We start from the raw sequence: 19,837 nt of genomic DNA on the forward strand, positions 1-19,837 counted from the left end.
TGTTATATACTTTATAAATACAGTATGTATACACATGTGTTTCATCAAAAATGAAAATGAAAGCCTAATTTTTGGGGAACATATTTCTTCAGGAGAGAAAAGTACAGATGAAACAGAACGGAAGAGACATATTCCTTATCAACACATAATTGTTTAACTGTATGATTATTTAAACAATTCATCAGATCCAATTCCAGACAGAGGAGCGTGGCCTTCCCATCCTGCAGCTCCTCAAAGGAGGGGGGCAGCAGCATCAGGGGTGGGAGGACTGGACCCACTGAGGGAGGAGACAGGTGAGCATCATTAATGAACTTTGGTGACATCCAGGATTCAGAGCTGAGCTAAAGCATTCAGTCTGATAAATATCACTTTAAAACACATTCTAACTGTTGGCTTCATCGTAGTGACATAATTGTTCAGAAATATGACTCAGTGATTAAAAGATATTATGTTCATCAAAGTCCTCGCTTTACTAGTAAAATGGGAAAATTAGAAATAAACACACACACCCACAACAGAATCAGATTTAACTGAACATGACTTAGAGCACAAGATCTTCCAAAACCATCTTTGTATGAAATGTAATTCAATTTTTTTTTCAGTTTAAATTCAGTTATTGCACCTTTTGCAGTCATTATTTAAAAGCCTACAGTTGACATTTATGTACCTAAAATCAATAAATGTGACATATCTAGTAATCATATAAAAGTTTATCACAACCGGGGGATACAATTCTCTAAAATTCAGCTGACATTTTTCTAAACTGAATTTAGCATTTTTAAAAACATCATTAATCATGAATAAGTTAAAACTTCTCAGATCTGAAATTATATTTATCAAATCAAAATGTGTCTAATTACTCTTATTTCAAATGTTTGTGTTGAAAATTATATAAGCAAAAAGTCCAAAACAGCAAAAACTAACAGATTCAAAATCACATTCTAAACATTTCCAACCCATTCCTGCATAAACATCCTCCTCATCATCATCATCATCATCACCCTGATCCCAGTTCCTGCTGGAGTCAGTCAGAGCATTTCCATAGAGAGGCACTTTGCATCAGCAGCACCATGCTCCAGTGCTCTGGGAGAGTTTATAGTCCTGAGAGTTGAACACTGGAGGACTGACAGCTGTCCTTCATCACAACAGAAGACACAGAAATCCTCCTCATCAAAAACATGACTTTGATCTGCGTCCTCATCTGGACTCTCCTCTGCTTCACTCAGGGTGAGGAAAATCATTTTTCTGTCAGGTGAAAATCATCTGGAGTGTAGCTGAGTTTCTCCTCACCATCTCATGTCCAGTGTTTCTTCTCTCTCCTCAGGGTCTGAGGGACAAAATGTTGTTGTGACTCAACCAGCAGCCAAATCAGTGCAGCTCAGTCAGACTGTCACTATTGATTGTAAGGCCAGTAGACAACTACAAGATTGTAGCCCTCCCTGCCTGTCCTGGTACCATCAGAGACCTGGAGAAGCTCCTAAAGCTCTGATCTACTACACAAATCGTAGATGGTCAGGAATCTCCTCCAGATTCAGTGGAAGTGGAGCAGGGAATGGATTAGACTTCACTCTGACCATCAGTGGAGTCCAGGCTGAAGATGCTGGAGTTTATTACTGTCAGAGTTATCATATCATCAACAGTCAGCACGTGTTCACACAGTGAAAAATCATCGTACAAAAACCTCCCTCAGTCTGACTGAACAGAAACTGAACTTTGTTCTGCAGCTGGAATCTGCAGCAGACACTGATACAGTTCACTGAACACACACAATGAACCCACACATCATTTAAATTCATCAAGTGTTATTAAGATTCAAACTATAAGAAATAAAAGGTGTGGTCCTTTCAATCTTTAGATGGTTGAGGAATCTCTTACTTTTAGAAAATATTGGAATATATTTTTCAGTCAACTCTTTTTCTTTAAATCGTGAGGACAAAAAAAACAAAACACCAGCACTAAAGCTTGTTTAATCCTTTTGTTCCACCTTTCAAACCCAATGAACTTTTGCATTAAAATAGACATTTAAATGAGATAATCAGTTCTAATCCAACTGATATCTATGATCTTGCTAAGGTCTAGGAGTTCCTTTAATGTTTTGGTAATCATTTGGTGAGAAAGGGCATTTAATATTAACTCTGAAGAGAACATAAGCACTGATGAGAGAAACGTGTTTCATTTCACAAGATTAAAGAAGGCTGATAAAACTAATATTATAGAGGTTTTGAGTCATTTAAAATCAAATAAGTTTTAGTCCAAAAAATTGCTGATTAAAGAAAAATTAAAACCAAAGACTACAAAATGTTGATATAAGATAATTCAATTCAATTCAATTCAATTTTATTTATATAGCGCCAAATCATGAAACATGTCATCTCAAGGCACTTTACAAAGTCAAGTTCAATCATATTATACAGATTGGGTCAGATTATACAGATTGGTCAAAAATGTGCTATATAAGGAAACCAGTTGATTGCATCAAAGTCCCGACAAGCAGCATTCACTCCTGGGGAACCGTAGAGCCACAGGAAGAGTCATCTGCATTGTACATGGCTTTGCTGCAATCCCTCATACTGAGCAAGCATGAAGCGACAGTGGGAAGAAAAACCACCCATTAACGGGAAAAAAAAACCTCCGGCAGAACCGGGCTCAGTATGAACGGTCATCTGCCTCGACCGACTGGGGTTACAGAAGACAGAACAGAGACACAACAAGAGAAACAAAAAAGCACAGAAGCACACATTGATCTAGTAATCTGTTCTACATTAGATGGTAGTAGCGGGTGAGCCGTCTTCTCTGGATGATGTCACAGTCAACAGAACGCCAGACCAGGTGTACCTACTATGAAGAGAAAAGAGAGAGAACAGAAAGTTAAAGCAGAAATGACAACACATAATGCATAATTGAAGAACAGTAGAACTTAATGTAGTGAGAAAATTAGATCCTGATATACTCCAGTAACCTAAGCCTATAGCAGTAAAACTATAAAGGTAGCTGAGAGTAACATGAGTCACTAGTTATAATTTTTGTCAAAAAGAAAAGTTTTAAGCCTAGTCTTAAAAGTAGACAGGGTGTCTGCCTCACGGACCAAAACTGGGAGTTGGTTCCACAGAAGAGGAGCCTGATAGCTAAAGGATCTGCCTCCCATTCTACTTTTAGAGACTCTAGGAACCACCAGCAGACCTGCGGTCTGAGAGCGAAGTGCTCTGTTAGGAACATACGGGGTAATCAGATCTCTGATATATGATGGAGCTTGATTATTAAGGGCTTTATACGTTAGAAGAAGAATTTTAAATTATATTCTTGATTTAACAGGAAGCCAATGAAGGGAAGCTAAAATTGGAGAAATATGATCCCTCTTGTTGATTTTCATCAGAACTCTTGCTGCAGCATTTTGGATCAGCTGAAGGCTTTGAACTGCATTTTGTGGACTTCCTGATAGTAAAGAATTACAATAGTCCAGCCTTGAAGTAACAAATGCATGGACCAGTTTTTCAGCATCACTCCTGGACAGAATGTTTCTAATTTTGGCGATATTCCGGAGGTGAAAAAAGGAAACTCTGGAAACCTGTTTAATATGGGATTTAAATGACATGTCTTGGTCAAAAATAACACCAAGATTTTTTACTTTATTACCAGAGGCCAGATTAATGCCACCCAGATTAAGTGATTGGTTAAGAAGTTTATTTTTTGAGGACTCTGGCCCAAAGATTAAAACTTCGGTCTTGTCAGAATTTAGATGCAGGAAATTTAAAGTCATCCAGCTTTTGATGTCATCAAGACATGACTGCAGTCGAAGTAATTGATTGGATTCATCAGGATTTATGGATAAATATAGCTGAGTATCATCAGCATAACAGTGGAAATTAATCCCATGCTGTCTGATAATTTTGCCTATCGGAAGCATATATATAGTAAAGAGAATTGGTCCAAGGACTGAACCCTGTGGTACTCCACAGGTGACCCTAGAGTTTGAGGAAGATTTATTATTAACATGAACAAATTGGAATCTGTCTGACAGATAAGATTTAAACCAGCCTAATGCTTTCCCCTTAATCCCTACAGTATGTTCAAGTCTTTGTAGGAGAATATTGTGATCAACTGTATCAAACGCAGCACTGAGATCTAACAGGACAAGTATAGACACAAGTCCATTATCTGAGGCCATGAGAATATCATTAGTGACCTTCACCAGAGCTGTTTCAGTGCTATGATGAGCTCTGAAGCCTGACTGAAACTCCTCAAGTAGGTCATTACTTTGTAAATGTTCACAAAGTTGATTAGCAACTACTTTCTCAAGAATTTTAGATAAGAAAAGAAGATTAGATATAGGTCTGTAATTTACTAACTCATCTTGATCAAGAGAAGGTTTCTTAAGTAAAGGTTTAATAACAGCTACTTTCAAAACCTGTGGTACATATCCATTTACTAAGGATAGATTAATCATGTCTAAAATAGTGCCACTGATCAAAGGGAATATGTCCTTAAACAACTTGGTTGGGATTGGGTCTAACATACAGGTAGAAGGTTTAGATGAAGCTAAAATTTTAGATAGCTCAGAAAGCTCTACTGCTTCTAAACAGTTCAAACACTGCACAGATTCTAAAGATTCATCCAATGCTGCCTCACTTACTGAGGACGAGGTAATCATGTTTGGGAGGATGCCAATTATTTTATTTTTAATGGCATCAATTTTATTTATGAAGAATCCCATAAAATCATTACTACTAAGAGCTAAGGGAATGGATGGATCAACAGAGCTGTGGCTCTGGGTAAGTTTGGCAACTGTACTAAAGAGAAATCTAGGATTATTTTTATTCTCTTCAATTAATGATGAAAAATATGCTGCTCTAACTCTGCGGAGGGTCTTGTTATACAACAATAGTCTGTCCGTCCAGATTAAGTAGGATTCCTCTTGGTGTGTAGAGCGCCATTTTCTCTCCAATTTCCTAACATTGTGCTTCAAGGAACGCAGCTCTGAATTAAACCAAGGAGCCAGCTTCCTGTGAATAATCACCTTCTTTTTCAAGGGAGCTACATTGTCTAATGCAGAACGCAATGAGGAAGTCACATTGTTAGCAAAGGTATCGATTTGTGAATGGGAAGAAACAGCAATGCTGCCATCTACAGGGCATTTCTGCAATACTGAGGATATTAAAAAGGGGACAGACTCTTTAAGTTTTGATACAGCATTATCCGATAAAAATCTACTATAATGGAACCCTCTTTTGGGGGTGGAGAATTCAGTTAGATTAAACTCAAATGTTATTAAAAAATGATCAGACAGGACAGGGTTGTGAGAGAATACTGTTAATTCTTCACAATCAATGCCATATGTCAGAACAAGGTCTAAAGTATGGAGCCGAGAGTGCGTCGGTTCATGCACATTTTGAGCAAAACCAATTGAATCTAGGATAGTTTTAAAGGCTACACTAAGGTTATCACATTCAGTGTCAACATGGATGTTAAAATCACCCACTATAATAACCTTATCAGTATTTAACACCAAATCAGATAAGAAATCTGACAACTCATCCAAAAACTGAGTGTAAGGGCCTGGTGGACGATACAAAACAACAAACAGAAGAGGTTTTATTGCTTTGTAGTTTGGATGAGGGAAACTGAGGGTTAAATGTTCAAAAGAACTGTAATTATTAGTTGGCCTGGGACTAATTAATAAATCAGACTGAAAGATAGTTGCCACTCCTCCTCCTCTTCCCACAGATCTGGGAATGTGGAAATTTGAATAACTGGAGGGGGTTGACTCATTTATACTAACGTAGTCCTCTTGTAGCCAGGTTTCTGTGAGACAAAACAAATCAATCTGATTATCAGAAATCAATTCATTAACTAACAAAGTCTTTGGAGGGAGAGACCTTATATTTAATAGACCACATTTTATTATTTTATTTTTAGGTTCAAGGTGAACCATATTGATTTTTATTAGGTTTTTATGATTTGTTCCTTTTAGATCAGTTTTTGATCTGTTAAGTTTTGGCCGTGGGAAAGACACCGTCTCAATAGGGTAATGGGTGGGTAACAGTACAGAAGCTGCAGAGAGGTGTGTTAAACTACGGCTCTGCTTCCTGGTCTGGACCCTGGGTTGTCAGCATTTAGGAGAACTAATAAATCCGGCCAGATTCCTAGAAAGAAGAGCTGCACCCTCCAAAGTAGGATGGATGCCGTCTCTCCGGATCAGACCAGGTTTTCCCCAGAAAGTTCTCCAGTTATCAATGTAGCCCACGTCGTTTTCAGGACACCACCTAGACAACCAGCGGTTGAATGATGACATGCGGCTAAACATGTCATCACTGGTCAGATCAGGCAGGGGACCAGAGAAAATTACAGAGTCCGACATTGTTTTAGCAAACTCACAAACCGAAGCAACACCAACTTTGGTGACCTCTGATCGGCGTGACCGGGTGTCATTGCCGCCAGCGTGAATAACAATTTTGCGGTATTTACGCTTATCCTTAGCCAGTAGTTTTAGGTAGGATTCTATGTCGCCTGTTCTGGCCCCTGGTAGGCATTTAACTATGGTCCCTGGTTTCTTTAGTGCCACATTTCTCATTATGGAGCTGCCAATAATTAAGGTCGGCTCCTCGGCGAGATTGTCGCTCAGAGGGGAAAATTTATTAGAAACGCAGATGGGTTGGTGGTGATCTGGGGTCTGTAATCTAGAGCTATGCTTCCTACGAACTGTCACCCAGCCAGCCTGGTAACCAGGCTGCTCGGGTGCTACTGCTTTAGGTTCGCTACGTGAAGTTACTCTATGCGGCTCCGCGCTAGCAAAAGAGCGGCTATCAGCTGGTTTTTCAACAGCACGGAGCCGGGTCTCCAATTCTGACACCCTCGCCTCCAAAGCTACAAAAAAACTACATTTATTACATGTACCATCATCACTAAAGGAGGCAGAGGAATAACTGAACATCTGACACTGAGAGCAGCAGATAGGAGACTTAGTCAGAGCCGGAGAAGCCATTATGAGGCTAAGGCTTGGCTAGCGCTAGGCTAACGCTAGGCTAAAGCTAGGCTAGCGCCCTATTATCACGCCAAAGAACAAACCGTGTGAAACACGAGGAGTTCCCAAACGTGATGAGCAGCCACAGACAATGTTTTAAAAGTGCTTATGTTTGGAAACAGATGTTACAGCAAAGAGGTTTAAAGATAAAAAGCGAGAGAGCCTGGAGCAAAGCTCCGTCGTTCACACAGCAACAACAGGAAGTGACGCAATACGCCTTACCGCAAACAGGAAGCCCGCCAGATCAATGTAAAAAGACAACCTGCCATAATTCTTCTAACATCCATATGAAGTTCAGCAGCTTTTTTTATGGTCGCCCACAGTTAATGAATTGATGAAGTTTTCTGATATTATAATAAATATCCAAATAATTTTATTACCTGCTCTTGGATTCTTTTAAAACCAGATTAGTACTCATGGCAAAATATTTAAAGAGATTCATTAGGAAAGACAAGATGATCTGATCAAAATATTATTTTTACATTATGTAAAAGGGAGCCCTGCGACAGACTGGCGACCTGTCCAAGGTGTACCCCGCCCCTCGCCAAGTGAACGCTGGAGATAGGCACCAGCAACCCCCGTGACCCCATGAGGGGTTAAGGGGGTCAGAAAATGGATGGATGTAAAAGGGAGAATAATAAATAGGGACGAAAACATGGAACTCTAAAAGAAACAGGATACAAACTATACACATATTAAAGGATAAATTACCAAAGACATGAAACACCAAATCATTTAACAAGAATAAAAGATATTGAATTGATTCAAGTTTATTAATAATGGAGCTTTAATAAAACTTTTAATAGTTTCTCCTACAAACTTTCTGATCTGTTTGAGGAGGAAAGCTGCTGCTAGCTGAGCTCCATGTGACTGACTCTGTGTGTTTGCATATGTGTCCTGCCTCTCTGCTCCCAGCTGTTAAGAGGTCAGTGTTGATCAGTGGCTGTCCAGGCCTTTCAGAGCCACTGACACACCAGCAGCACAATGATGATGTTACTGACTCTACTGCTGACCACCCTGGGGCTCCTGCTTCACGGTGAGACTCTCTGCTCAGAACTGCTTCTAGGAAGAAATCAGCTTCAGGACAACTAAAATTCTGCCATCATGGAGAAATGCTGAAACAAGATGCTGATGCTTTCTTTCATCTGTTCACAGATTATCAGTTAAACGCAATTTGTCTTAATTGTTATTTTTCATATTTCCCAGGTTCTTCAGCAGACATCATCCTGACTCAGAGTCCTGGATCTCAGTCTGTTGCTTCAGGACAAACGGTCTCCATTAGATGTAAAACCAGTTCTACTGTTTATAGCAACCTCCACTGGTACCTTCAGAAACCATCAGAAGCTCCTAAACTCCTGATTTATTCAGCTACATCTCGTCAGTCAGGAGTTCCAGCTCGTTTCAGTGGAAGTGGATATGGTTCTGACTTCACTCTGACCATCAGTGGAGTTCAGGCTGAAGATTCAGGAGTTTATTACTGTCAGCAGGTTCAAAGCTTCCCGTTCACACAGTGATAGAACGTCGTACAAAAACCTCCCTCAGCTGGAGAGGAACTGATCTGACTCCACAGCAGTTCTGAAACTGAAACACTAAGTTTCACCAATATTTATTTTTTTCCTTTACTCATATATTTTTTGTATCACTAATTAATTTTCAGTTGTTTTTTCTAGCCTGAGTTAAAAGACAATTTAAAAATTAAAGTTTTCACAGTTGTTAAACTGTTAATCATCAAAAACTAATTTTATTACATTTCTTTAGTCAGTCGTCCATTTTTTTTAATCACTGAGTAGTTTCTGTTAGTTTTTTAAGATCTTTCATAATTAAGAATGAGAGAGTGGTGAGCTTAGAAAGATGAAAAAGGATTAAAAAGAAGTTAAACGATACTTATATTAACGCAAATCAAATAATGTGAACTTATTCCAGTGAAGAAGTGTTTAACTCCTCATGGGAGGGGGAGCACCGTCAGGGTGGGATGGCGTTCACCCACTGCAGAGAGACAAAAGAAAACTTGACAGATGCTTGTTATATAAAATCTATAAAAGATGACTGTGGAAATGAAAAAAATATATTTAGAGGAAATTTGAACTGCTATTTTTTTAAAAGAAACCCATTTACCCATTATCATATGGGTTAGTACTTTCTATATCAATAAATATTGATAATACATTTTATTTAAAATATGCCTTTCTGGGCACTAAAGGTCACCAGATAAAAAATAGACATAAACACAAAGATAAAAACACATCAATGTGAAAAACAAAATTGAAACACAGAATAAAAAACATTTTAAAAGTTACAAAGCCTGGGACAGGGAAATTGACATTAAAGAGAATGGGCAATCTTAAACAGATGAGTTTTGAGTTGTGATTTAAAATGGAGAAGTGAGTCCGTGTTTCTAAGTAGGGGTGGTAGAGAGTTCCAGAGGCGGGGGTCAGAGCGGCTGAATGCTCTGCTCACCGTGGTGGTGAGACGGGCGGAAGGGACAGACAAGTGTAAAGTAGATTAGGATCTGAGAGCAGGGGAGAAGTTGGAGACATGCAGGAGGTCTGACAGATATGGGGGGGGGGAGGGAGGGGTGAAGGGCTTTGATCAAGTAGAACTTGTCGTATCTTTTCTAAATAGCCTTTTACAGGTATTGGGACTCATATGTGTTCAAATTACAGAGTTGTCATTAAAAACAACATATCAGAGAAAAAACTAACTAAATCCAAAAATATTTTTTCTTCTGTGAGAAAGCCAAACTTTACATGAACAATTTATGCCTGAAAAACACAGCTGGCTGATTGTTTTTATCAATCATATGTTTTGTTCACATCATTATCAACTAATATTGTTATATACTTTATAAATACAGTATGTATAAACATGTTTGTCTTTAAAAGGAACAACTCTACAAGGCATTTAAAATAAAAAAAACATACTTTTTGGGGAACATATTTCTTTAGGAGAGAAAAGAACAAATGAAACAAAAAGGAAGAGATATATTCCTTATCAACACAATTGTTTCACTGAAAGATTATTGTATCAAATCATCAGATCCAAGTCCAGACAGAGGAGCGTGGCCTTCAGCTGTCTGATATTATTTTTATAAATTGAATTTTGCATTTATAAAAACATCTATAATCATGAATAAGTTAAGATCTGAAAACGTTATTTTTCAAATTAAAATTTGTCAGATTACTCTTATTCCAAATGCTTAAGTAGAGATTTCTTTAAGCAAAACATAACAGCAAATACTAACAAATTAAAAACAAAAAACACATTCTAAACATTTCCATCACATTTATACATAAACTAATTAATTCATAAATAAAACCTCCTCATCATCCTGATCCCAGTCCCTGCTGGAGTCAGTCAGAGCATTTCCATAGAGAGTCACTTTGCATCAGCAGCACCATGCTCCAGTGCTCTGGGAGAGTTTATAGTCCTGAGAGTTGAACACTGGAGGACTGACAGCTGTCCTTCATCACAACAGAAGACACAGAAATCCTCCTCATCAAAAACATGACTTTGATCTGCGTCCTCATCTGGACTCTCCTCTGCTTCACTCAGGGTGAGGAAAATCATTTTTCTGTCAGGTGAAAATCATCTGGAGTGTAGCTGAGTTTCTCCTCACCATCTCATGTCCAGTGTTTCTTCTCTCTCCTCAGGGTCTGAGGGACAAAATGTTGTTGTAACTCAACCAGCAGCCAAATCAGTGCAGCTCAGTCAGACTGTTACTATTGATTGTAAGGCCAGTAGACAACTACAAGATTGTAGCCCTCCCTGCCTGTCCTGGTACCATCAGAAACCTGGAGAAGCTCCTAAAGCTCTGATCTACCTAACATCATCCAGATTCTCAGGAATCTCCTCCAGATTCAGTGGAAGTTGAGCAGGGAATGGATTAGACTTCACTCTGACCATCAGTGGAGTCCAGGCTGAAGATGCTGGAGTTTATTACTGTCAGAGTTATCATTACATCAACAGTCAGCACGTGTTCACACAGTGAAAAATCATCGTACAAAAACCTCCCTCAGTCTGACTGAACAGAAACTGAACTTTGTTCTGCAGCTGGAATCTGCAGCAGACACTGATACAGTTCACTGAACAAACACAATGAAACCACACATCATTTAAATTCATCAAGTGTTATTAACATTCAAACTATAAGAAATAAAAGGTGTGGTCCTTTCAATCTTTAGATAGTTGAGGAAGCTCTTACTTTTAGAAAATATTGGAATATATTTTTCAGTCAACTCTTTTTCTTTAAATCGTGAGGACAAAAAAACAAAACACCAGCAGTAAAGCTTGTTTAATCCTTTTGTTCCACCTTTAAAACCCAATGAACTTTTGCATTAAAATAGACATTTAAATGAGATAATCAGTTCTAATCCAACTGATATCTATGATCTTGCTAAGGTCTAGGAGTTTCTTTAATGTTTTGCTAATCATTTGGTAAGAAAGGGCATTTAATATTAACTCTGAAGAGAACATAAGCACTGATGAGAGAAACGTGTTTCATTTCACAAGATTAAAGAAGGCTGATAAAACTAATATTATAGAGGTTTTGAGTCATTTAAAATCCAATAAGTTTTAGTCCAAAATATAGCTGATTAAAGAAAAATTAAAACCAAAGACTACAAAATGTTGATATAAGATAACCTGCTATAACATCCATAAGAAGTTCAGCGGCTTTTTTTGTGGTCACCCACAGTTAATGAATTGATGAAGTTTTCTGATATTATAATAAATATCCAAATAATTTTATTACCTGCTCTTGGATTCTTTTAAAACCAGATTAGTACTCATGGCAAAATATTTAAAGAGATTCATTAGGAAAGACAAGATGATCTGGTCAAAATATTATTTTTACATTATGTAAAAGGGAGCCCTGCAACAGACTGGCGACCTGTCCAAGGTGTACCCCGCCCCTCGCCAAGTGAACGCTGGAGATAGGCACCAGCAACCCCGTGACCCCATGAGGGGTTAAGCGGGTCAGAAAATGGATGGATGTAAAAGGGAGAATAATAAATAGGGATGAAAACATAGAAATCTAAAAGAAACAGGATACAAACTATACACATATTAAAGGATAAATTACCAAAGACATGAAACACCAAATCATTTAACAAGAATAAAATATATTGAATTGCTTCAAGTTTATTAATAATGGAGCTTTAATAAAACTTTTAATAGTTCCTCCTAAAAAACTTTCTGGTCTGTTCGAGGAGGAAAGCTGCTGCTAGCTGAGCTCCATGTGACTGACTCTGTGTGTTTGCATATGTGTCCTGCCTCTCTGCTCCCAGCTGTTAAGAGGTCAGTGTTGATCAGTGGCTGTCCAGGCCTTTCAGAGCCACTGACACACCAGCAGCACAATGATGATGTTACTGACTCTACTGCTGACCACCCTGGGGCTCCTGCTTCACGGTGAGACTCTCTGCTCAGAACTGCTTCTAGGAAGAAATCAGCTTCAGGACAATTAGAATTCTGCCATCATGGAGAAATACTGAAACAGGATGCTGATGCTTTCATATGTTCACAGATTATCATTAATTTACAATCAAACATAATTTGTCTCAATTGCTGTTTTTCATGTTTTCCAGGTTCATCAGGAGACATCATCCTGACTCAGAGTCCTGGATCTCAGTCTGTTGCTTCAGGACAAACAGTCTCAATAAAATGTAAGACCAGCACGAGTGTAGGTGGCTGGCTTTCCTGGTATCTTCAGAAACCATCAGAAGCTCCTAAACTCTTGATTTATTTAGCTACAAATCGTCAGTCTGGAGTTCCAGCTCGTTTCAGTGGAAGTGGATCTGGTTCTGACTACACTCTGACCATCAGTGGAGTTCAGGCTGAAGATTCAGGAGTTTATTACTGTCAGCAGGGTACCAGAACACCGTTCACACAGTGATAGAACGTCGTACAAAAACCTCCCTCAGCTGGAGAGGAACTGATCTGACTCCACAGCTGCTCTGAAACTGAAACACTAATAGTTTCCCCAAAATGTGTTTATTTCTTTACTCGGATATATTTTTTGTCACTAAGTAGTTTTTAATTTTATTCCCTGTCTGATTAAAAAGACAAATTAGAAATTAAAGTTTTCACGGTTGTTAAACTGTTAATCATCAAATACTAATTTTAATACATTTATTCATTCATTCATCCATTTTCTATTCACTGAGTAGTTTTTTAAGATCTTTCTTAAGTCAGAAAGAGAAAGTTGTGAGCTTGGAAAGATGATAAAAAATAACAAAGAAGTTAAACGATACTTATATAATAATGTGAACTTATTCTAGTAAAGTTTAACAGTGAATCAATGAATAACTTCAGCTCTAGTTCATAAAAAATAAACCCGCTCTTTAAAAAGCTGTTAAGAGGTCAGAGTTGATCAGTGGCTGTTCAGGCCTTTCAGAGCCACTGACACATCAATAAGATTATTAAAATATATACGTTTTATCAAATTATTTAATTATACAAGTTGACCCTGATAATTTCTTATCAAATGAACTCTTAGTTCTATTGAGAGCAAACACTCAGCAATTTTAATGTCATGTTTTTTAAATATATAACTTAAAACATGGTTTTATGTTTCATTTAAAAAAATGTAGTAAATGTTTATAAATTGCGTACATATTTTACATAAATCAAAACAAATGGTAAACCATTGCCTTTGGACAGATTTTTTACATGGAAAGAAATCAGTGGCTTCAAATTAACTTTTAAACTCATTAAGAAAGCAGGTGGAGACCAGGAGTTGAAGAGTAAATCTTTATTATTGAATAGTGACCAACATGACAAAGCAAAGGTGACTGAGTGAAACTAGAGAATAATCAGGAGAGAAAAAGTGAGAGCAGTCACAGATTAAAGCCAATATCAGTGTCTCAGAGAGTGCGGTCAGGACTGGGAACACTGGTCTCTCCTCAGCGTCTGTGTGACTGCAGTCTGGGAGCCCTGGGTGGCCTCACAGGTCACAGAGCCCACCTTCCTCCACTGGTCTGCAGGGAGCCTCAGGGTGCTGCTCCAGCTGTAGAGGCCGTCCTTCTGCAGCACCCCGGGGCTCCTGCTCTGCTCCCAGCTGCTGATGCTGCTGCTGCTGCTGTCGTCCACCTTCCAGGACAGACTCCAGTCTGAGGGGAAGCCCTTGTTGGCCAGACACATGAGGGTGGCCTTCCCCTGCTGCAGCTCCTCACTGGAGGGGGGCAGCACTGTCAGGGTGGGACGGGCATCACCTAGGAGACACCAATCAGGTTAGAGAACAGGAACCACAAAACTGGTAATCAAAGAGCAGATATGGGAGCAGCTTCACTGTGTTAGAAATTAGTATTTTATATTTCCAGTAAACATCTTTATCTGCTCCACCAGTCACTTCCTGTCACATTGTTTCACTTCCCTTGAAGGAACCTCTCATGCATATCAGCACAGACTCGTCAGGCATTGTGAAACTTCTTAAAATGGATTATAAAGAAAAATATGAACTGAGATGTAAATCTTCCTTGACCAGAAATGAACTTAATTTGAACTGAAATACTAAGTTACTTAAAAATGAAACAAAACATAATTTCTTGCCCTTCATGCCAGACAGTCTCTAACTTATTTTACACTTTGCAACAAGGAGGAAATAACAAGGTAAAACTGACCCTTATAGTAAAAGTAAATAATCAGATACTCGTGAGCATCATTTAAATTTGACATCACAAAAATAATCAGAAATATAAACCTGTAGTGAAATTGCAAAACCAAACTTTTTTCTTTGTCCACCATCATTGATTAACTGAGGTGTCTTTTCAGCCTCATTGTCCAAAGCTTAAAACACAAACAGCAATTTTAAGAGAAAAAGGTTTCAAAAATATTTTAGTGATTTTGAAATTAAATAAATTCATAAAAAAATTGGTAAACAAGTACTTATGGACAGTTGGAAAAAATCTAAATAAATATTTCTCTGTATCCTATAAATATCTATGTTATCATTTATTTCACAAAGATGTTAAATTGTGACAGATACTCAGAAACTTACTTCCAACATCCAGTCTGGTTCCTCCACCAAAAATCCTCCACAGTGATATAAACTGATGGAGTCGTACAAAAACCTCTGACTGTTAGAGACACGGCTCTCTGACTCTGAACACAACAAACTGATTCTGGCTGAAAACACTAAACAAGTCCTGTTGTATTTTTACCCATTTTAACCTGACTGAATTGTAAGATGTTATTTCTGGTACTTCATGTTTCTGGCAAAAACTGGAGATTTTGTTGTTCACTCAAATAAAATAATAAAAGCTTAAAACCTTTTTAGAGCTCAAAATCTCCCAAGTTTAGAGACTAAAAACTATTTTGAATAAACAAACTCATATATTCATCTAATATATTAAATATTCAACTTACTTCCAACATCCAGTCTGGTTCCTCCACCAAACGTGTACCACAGTGATACAAACTGATGGAGTCGTCGTACAAAAACCTCTGACTGTTAGAGACACGGCTCTCTGACTCTGAACACAACAAACTCTACATGAACAGTTTCTGCCTGGAAAACACAGCTGGCTGATTGCTTTTAACAATTAGATTTTTTTTTTCATAATTTTGTTATATACTTTATGAATACAGTATGTATACACATGTTTCATCTAAAGGGACAACTGTACGAACTTTAAAATGAAAACCTAATTTTTGCGGAACATATTTCTTCAGGAGAGAAAAGGACAAATTTAAAAAAAAAACATGGAACCTTATCAACACAATTTTTTCACTGAAAGATTATTGAACCAAATCATCAGATCCAAGTCCAGACAGAGGAGTGTGGCCTTCCCATCCTGCAGCTCCTCAAAGGAGGGGGGCAGCAGCATCAGGGGTGGGAGGACTGGACCCACTGAGGGAGGAGACAGGTGAGCATCATTAATGAACTTTGGTGACATCCAGGATTCAGAGCTGAGCTAAAGCTTTCTGTCTGATAAATATCACTTTAAACACATTCTAACTGTTGGCTTCATTGTAGTGACATAATTGTTCAGAAATATTACTCAGTGATTAAAAGACATTATGTTCATCAAAGTCCTCACTTTACTAGTAACATTGGAAAAGTAGAAATAAACACACACATCCACAACATAATCAGATTTAACTGAACATGACTTAGAGCACAAGATCTTCCAAAAACATATTTGTATGAAATGTTATTAAATTTTTTTTCAGTTTAAATTCAGTTATTGCATCTTTTGCAGTCATTATTTTAAAGCCTACAGTTGACATTTCTGTACCTAAAATCAATAAATGTGACATATCTAGTAATCATATAAAAATTTATGACAACCGGGAGATAAATTTCTCTAAAATTCAGCTGACATTATTTTTCTAAACTGAATTTAGCATTTTTAAAAACATCATTAATCATGAATAAGTTAAAACTTCTCAGATCTGAAATGATATTTATCAAATTAAAATGTGTCTAATTACTCTTATTTCAAATGTTTGTGTTTAAAATTCTATAAGCAAAAAGTCCAAAACAGCAAAAACTAACAGATTCAAAATCACATTCTAAACATTTCCAACCCATTCCTGCATAAACCTCCTCCTCCTCATCATCATCATCATCATCATCATCATCATCATCATCATCACCCTGATCCCAGTTCCTGCTGGAGTCAGTCAGTGCATTTCCATAGAGAGGCACTTTGCATCAGCAGCACCATGCTCCAGTGCTCTGGGAGAGTTTATAGTCCTGAGAGTTGAACACTGGAGGACTGACAGCTGTCCTTCATCACAACAGAAGGCACAGAAATCCTCCTCATCAAAAACATGACTTTGATCTGCGTCCTCATCTGGACTCTCCTCTGCTTCACTCAGGGTGAGGAAAATCATTTTTCTGTCAGGTGAAAATCATCTGGAGTGTAGCTGAGTTTCTCCTCACCATCTCATGTCCAGTGTTTCTTCTCTCTCCTCAGGGTCTGAGGGACAAAATGTTGTTGTGACTCAACCAGCAGCCAAATCAGTGCAGCTCAGTCAGACTGTTACTATTGACTGTAAGGTCAGTAGACAAGTGGCTCAATACTCTGGTCCACAGTACTACCTGGCCTGGTACCATCAGAAACCTGGAGAAGCTCCTAAAGCTCTGATCTATGTGACATCATCCAGATTCTCAGGAATCTCCTCCAGATTCAGTGGAAGTGGAGCAGGGAATGGATTAGACTTCACTCTGACCATCAGTGGAGTCCAGGCTGAAGATGCTGGAGTTTATTACTGTCAGAGTGCTCATTACATCAACAGTCAGTGGTTGTTCACACAGTGAAAAATCATCGTACAAAAACCTCCCTCAGTCTAACTGAAGAGAAACTGAACTTTGTTCTGCAGCTGGAATCTGCAGCAGAGACTGATACAGTTCACTGAACAAACACAATGAACCCACACATCATTTAAATTCATCAAGTGTTATTAACATTCAAACTATAAGAAATAAAAGGTGTGGTCTTTTCAATCTTTAGATAGTTGAGGAAGCTCTTACTTTTAGAAAATATTGGAATATATTTTTCAGTCAACTCTTTTTCTTTAAATCGTGAGGACAAAAAAACAAAACACCAGCAGTAAAGCTTGTTTAATCCTTTTGTTCCACCTTTCAAACCCAATGAACTTTTGCATTAAAATAGAAATTTAAATGAGATAATCAGTTCTAATCCAACTGATATCTATGATCTTGCTAAGGTCTAGGAGTTTCTTTAATGTTTTGGTAATCATTTGGTAAGAAAGGGCATTTAATATTAACTCTGAAGAGAACATAAGCACTGATGAGAGAAACGTGTTTCATTTCACAAGATTAAAGAAGGCTGATAAAACTAATATTATAGAGGTTTTGAGTCATTTAAAATCCAATAAGTTTTAGTCCAAAAAATTGCTGATTAAAGAAAAATTAAAACCAAAGACTACAAAATGTTGATATAAGATAACCTGCTATAATTCTTCTAACATCCATAAGAAGTTCAGCGGCTTTTTTTGTGGTCGCCCACAGTTAATGAATTGATGAAGTTTTCTGATATTATAATAAATATCCAAATAATTTTATTACCTGCTCTTGGATTCTTTTAAAACCAGATTAGTACTCATGGCAAGTGTACAACACCAAAATATTTAAAGAGATTCATTAGGAAAGACAAGATGATCTGGTCAAAATATTATTTTTACATTATGTAAAAGGGAGCCCTGCAACAGACTGGCGACCTGTCCAAGGTGTCCCCGCCCCTCGCCAAGTGAACGCTGGAGATATAGGCACCAGCAACCCCGTGACCCCATGAGGGATTAAGGGGGTCAGAAAATGGATGGATGTAAAAGGGAGAATAATAAATAGGGACGAAAACATGGAACTCTAAAAGAAACTGGATACGAACTATACACATATTAAAGGATAAATTACTAAAGACATGAAACACCAAATCATTTAACAAGAATAAAAGATATTGAATTGCTTCAAGTTTATTAATAATGGAGCTTTAATAAAACTTTTAATAGTTCCTCCTACAAACTTTCTGATCTGTTTGAGGAGGAAAGCTGCTGCTAGCTGAGCTCCATGTGACTGACTCTGTGTGTTTGCATATGTGTCCTGCCTCTCTGCTCCCAGCTGTTAAGAGGTCAGTGTTGATCAGTGGCTGTCCAGGCCTTTCAGAGCCACTGACACACCAGCAGCACAATGATGATGTTACTGACTCTACTGCTGACCACCCTGGGGCTCCTGCTTCACGGTGAGACTCTCTGCTCAGAACTGCTTCTAGGAAGAAATCAGCTTCAGGACAATTAGAATTCTGCCATCATGGAGAAATACTGAAACAAGATGCTGAGGCTTTCTTTAATCTGTTCACAGATTATCAATCATTTGTGATCAAACATAATTTGTCTTAATTGCTATTATCCAGGTTCTTCAGCAGACATCATCCTGACTCAGAGTCCTGGATCTCAGTCTGTTGCTTCAGGACAGACCGTCTCCATCAGATGTAAATCTAGTTATTCTACCAGCAGCCTCCACTGGTACCTTCAGAAACCATCAGAAGCTCCTAAACTCCTGATTTATTCAGCTACAACTCGTCAGTCTGGAGTTCCAGCTCGTTTCAGTGGAAGTAGATCTGATTCTGACTACACTCTGACCATCAGTGGAGTTCAGGCTGAAGATTCAGGAGTTTATTACTGTCAGCAGAGTAGCAGCTATCCGTTCACACAGTGATAGAACGTCGTACAAAAACCTCCCTCAGCTGGAGAGGAACTGATCTGACTCCACAGCTGCTCTGAAACTGAAACACTAAAAGCTTCCACAAAATGTTTATTTGTTTACAAATATATTTTTATTACTAATTAGGTATTTTATTGTTTTTTTCTGTTTAGGTAAAAATAAAAAATAAAATTGTTTCCAATTGTCGAACCATTAATTATCCAAGAAAATGATAAGTAATCCTTTGTTGAATTATCCATCTGCTATATTCATTTTTTTCCCTTTTTGTTAGATCGTATTATTTCAGAATAAGAAAGTATGAAGTGTTAGGAACGATTTTAAAGGAATTACAAATAAGTAACACAAAATCCATGTGGTAACTTCTTGCAGTCAACAAATGTTCAACAGCAAGTCAAAAAATTCAAACCTGCTCTTTAAAAAACTGTTAAGAGTTCAAAGTTGATCAGTGGCTGTTCAGGCCTTTCAGAACTACTGACACATCAATAAGATTATTGAAACTGATTCATTTTGTTTAATGCTTTCATTATTTAAATTAGCCATGACCATTTATTTTAACTGAACTTTTACTTCTGTTGATAGCAGCATGGCAGCAATTCTATGTTGTGTTTTTAAATCTATAAGTTACCAAAGTAATG

At 37.8% G+C, this 19,837-nt stretch overlaps 5 gene segments (V, D, J or C); 4 read left to right on the plus strand and 1 right to left on the minus strand.

The window, feature by feature from the left end:
- Nucleotides 1-1,140: 1,140 nt before the first annotated feature.
- Nucleotides 1,141-17,298, plus strand: LOC118565483. The segment is given in 3 exon segments: nucleotides 1,141-1,227; nucleotides 1,325-1,407; nucleotides 17,019-17,298. Coding segments are annotated over 3 exon segments (393 nt in total).
- On the plus strand, nucleotides 7,871-8,535 carry LOC118565494. The segment is given in 2 exon segments: nucleotides 7,871-8,054; nucleotides 8,225-8,535. Coding segments are annotated over 2 exon segments (360 nt in total).
- On the plus strand, nucleotides 12,235-12,908 carry LOC105924706. The segment is given in 2 exon segments: nucleotides 12,235-12,424; nucleotides 12,601-12,908. Coding segments are annotated over 2 exon segments (360 nt in total).
- Nucleotides 13,751-15,424, minus strand: LOC118565501. The segment is given in 2 exon segments: nucleotides 13,751-14,226; nucleotides 15,380-15,424. A coding segment is annotated over 1 exon segment (264 nt).
- Nucleotides 17,299-18,536: 1,238 nt separating the features above from the next.
- Nucleotides 18,537-19,196, plus strand: LOC118565498. The segment is given in 2 exon segments: nucleotides 18,537-18,720; nucleotides 18,892-19,196. Coding segments are annotated over 2 exon segments (357 nt in total).
- The last annotated feature ends 641 nt before the right edge of the window (nucleotides 19,197-19,837 follow it).

This window comes from Fundulus heteroclitus, chromosome 13 (assembly GCF_011125445.2).
Source record: "Fundulus heteroclitus isolate FHET01 chromosome 13, MU-UCD_Fhet_4.1, whole genome shotgun sequence".
Classification (NCBI taxonomy): Eukaryota; Metazoa; Chordata; class Actinopteri; order Cyprinodontiformes; family Fundulidae; genus Fundulus; species Fundulus heteroclitus.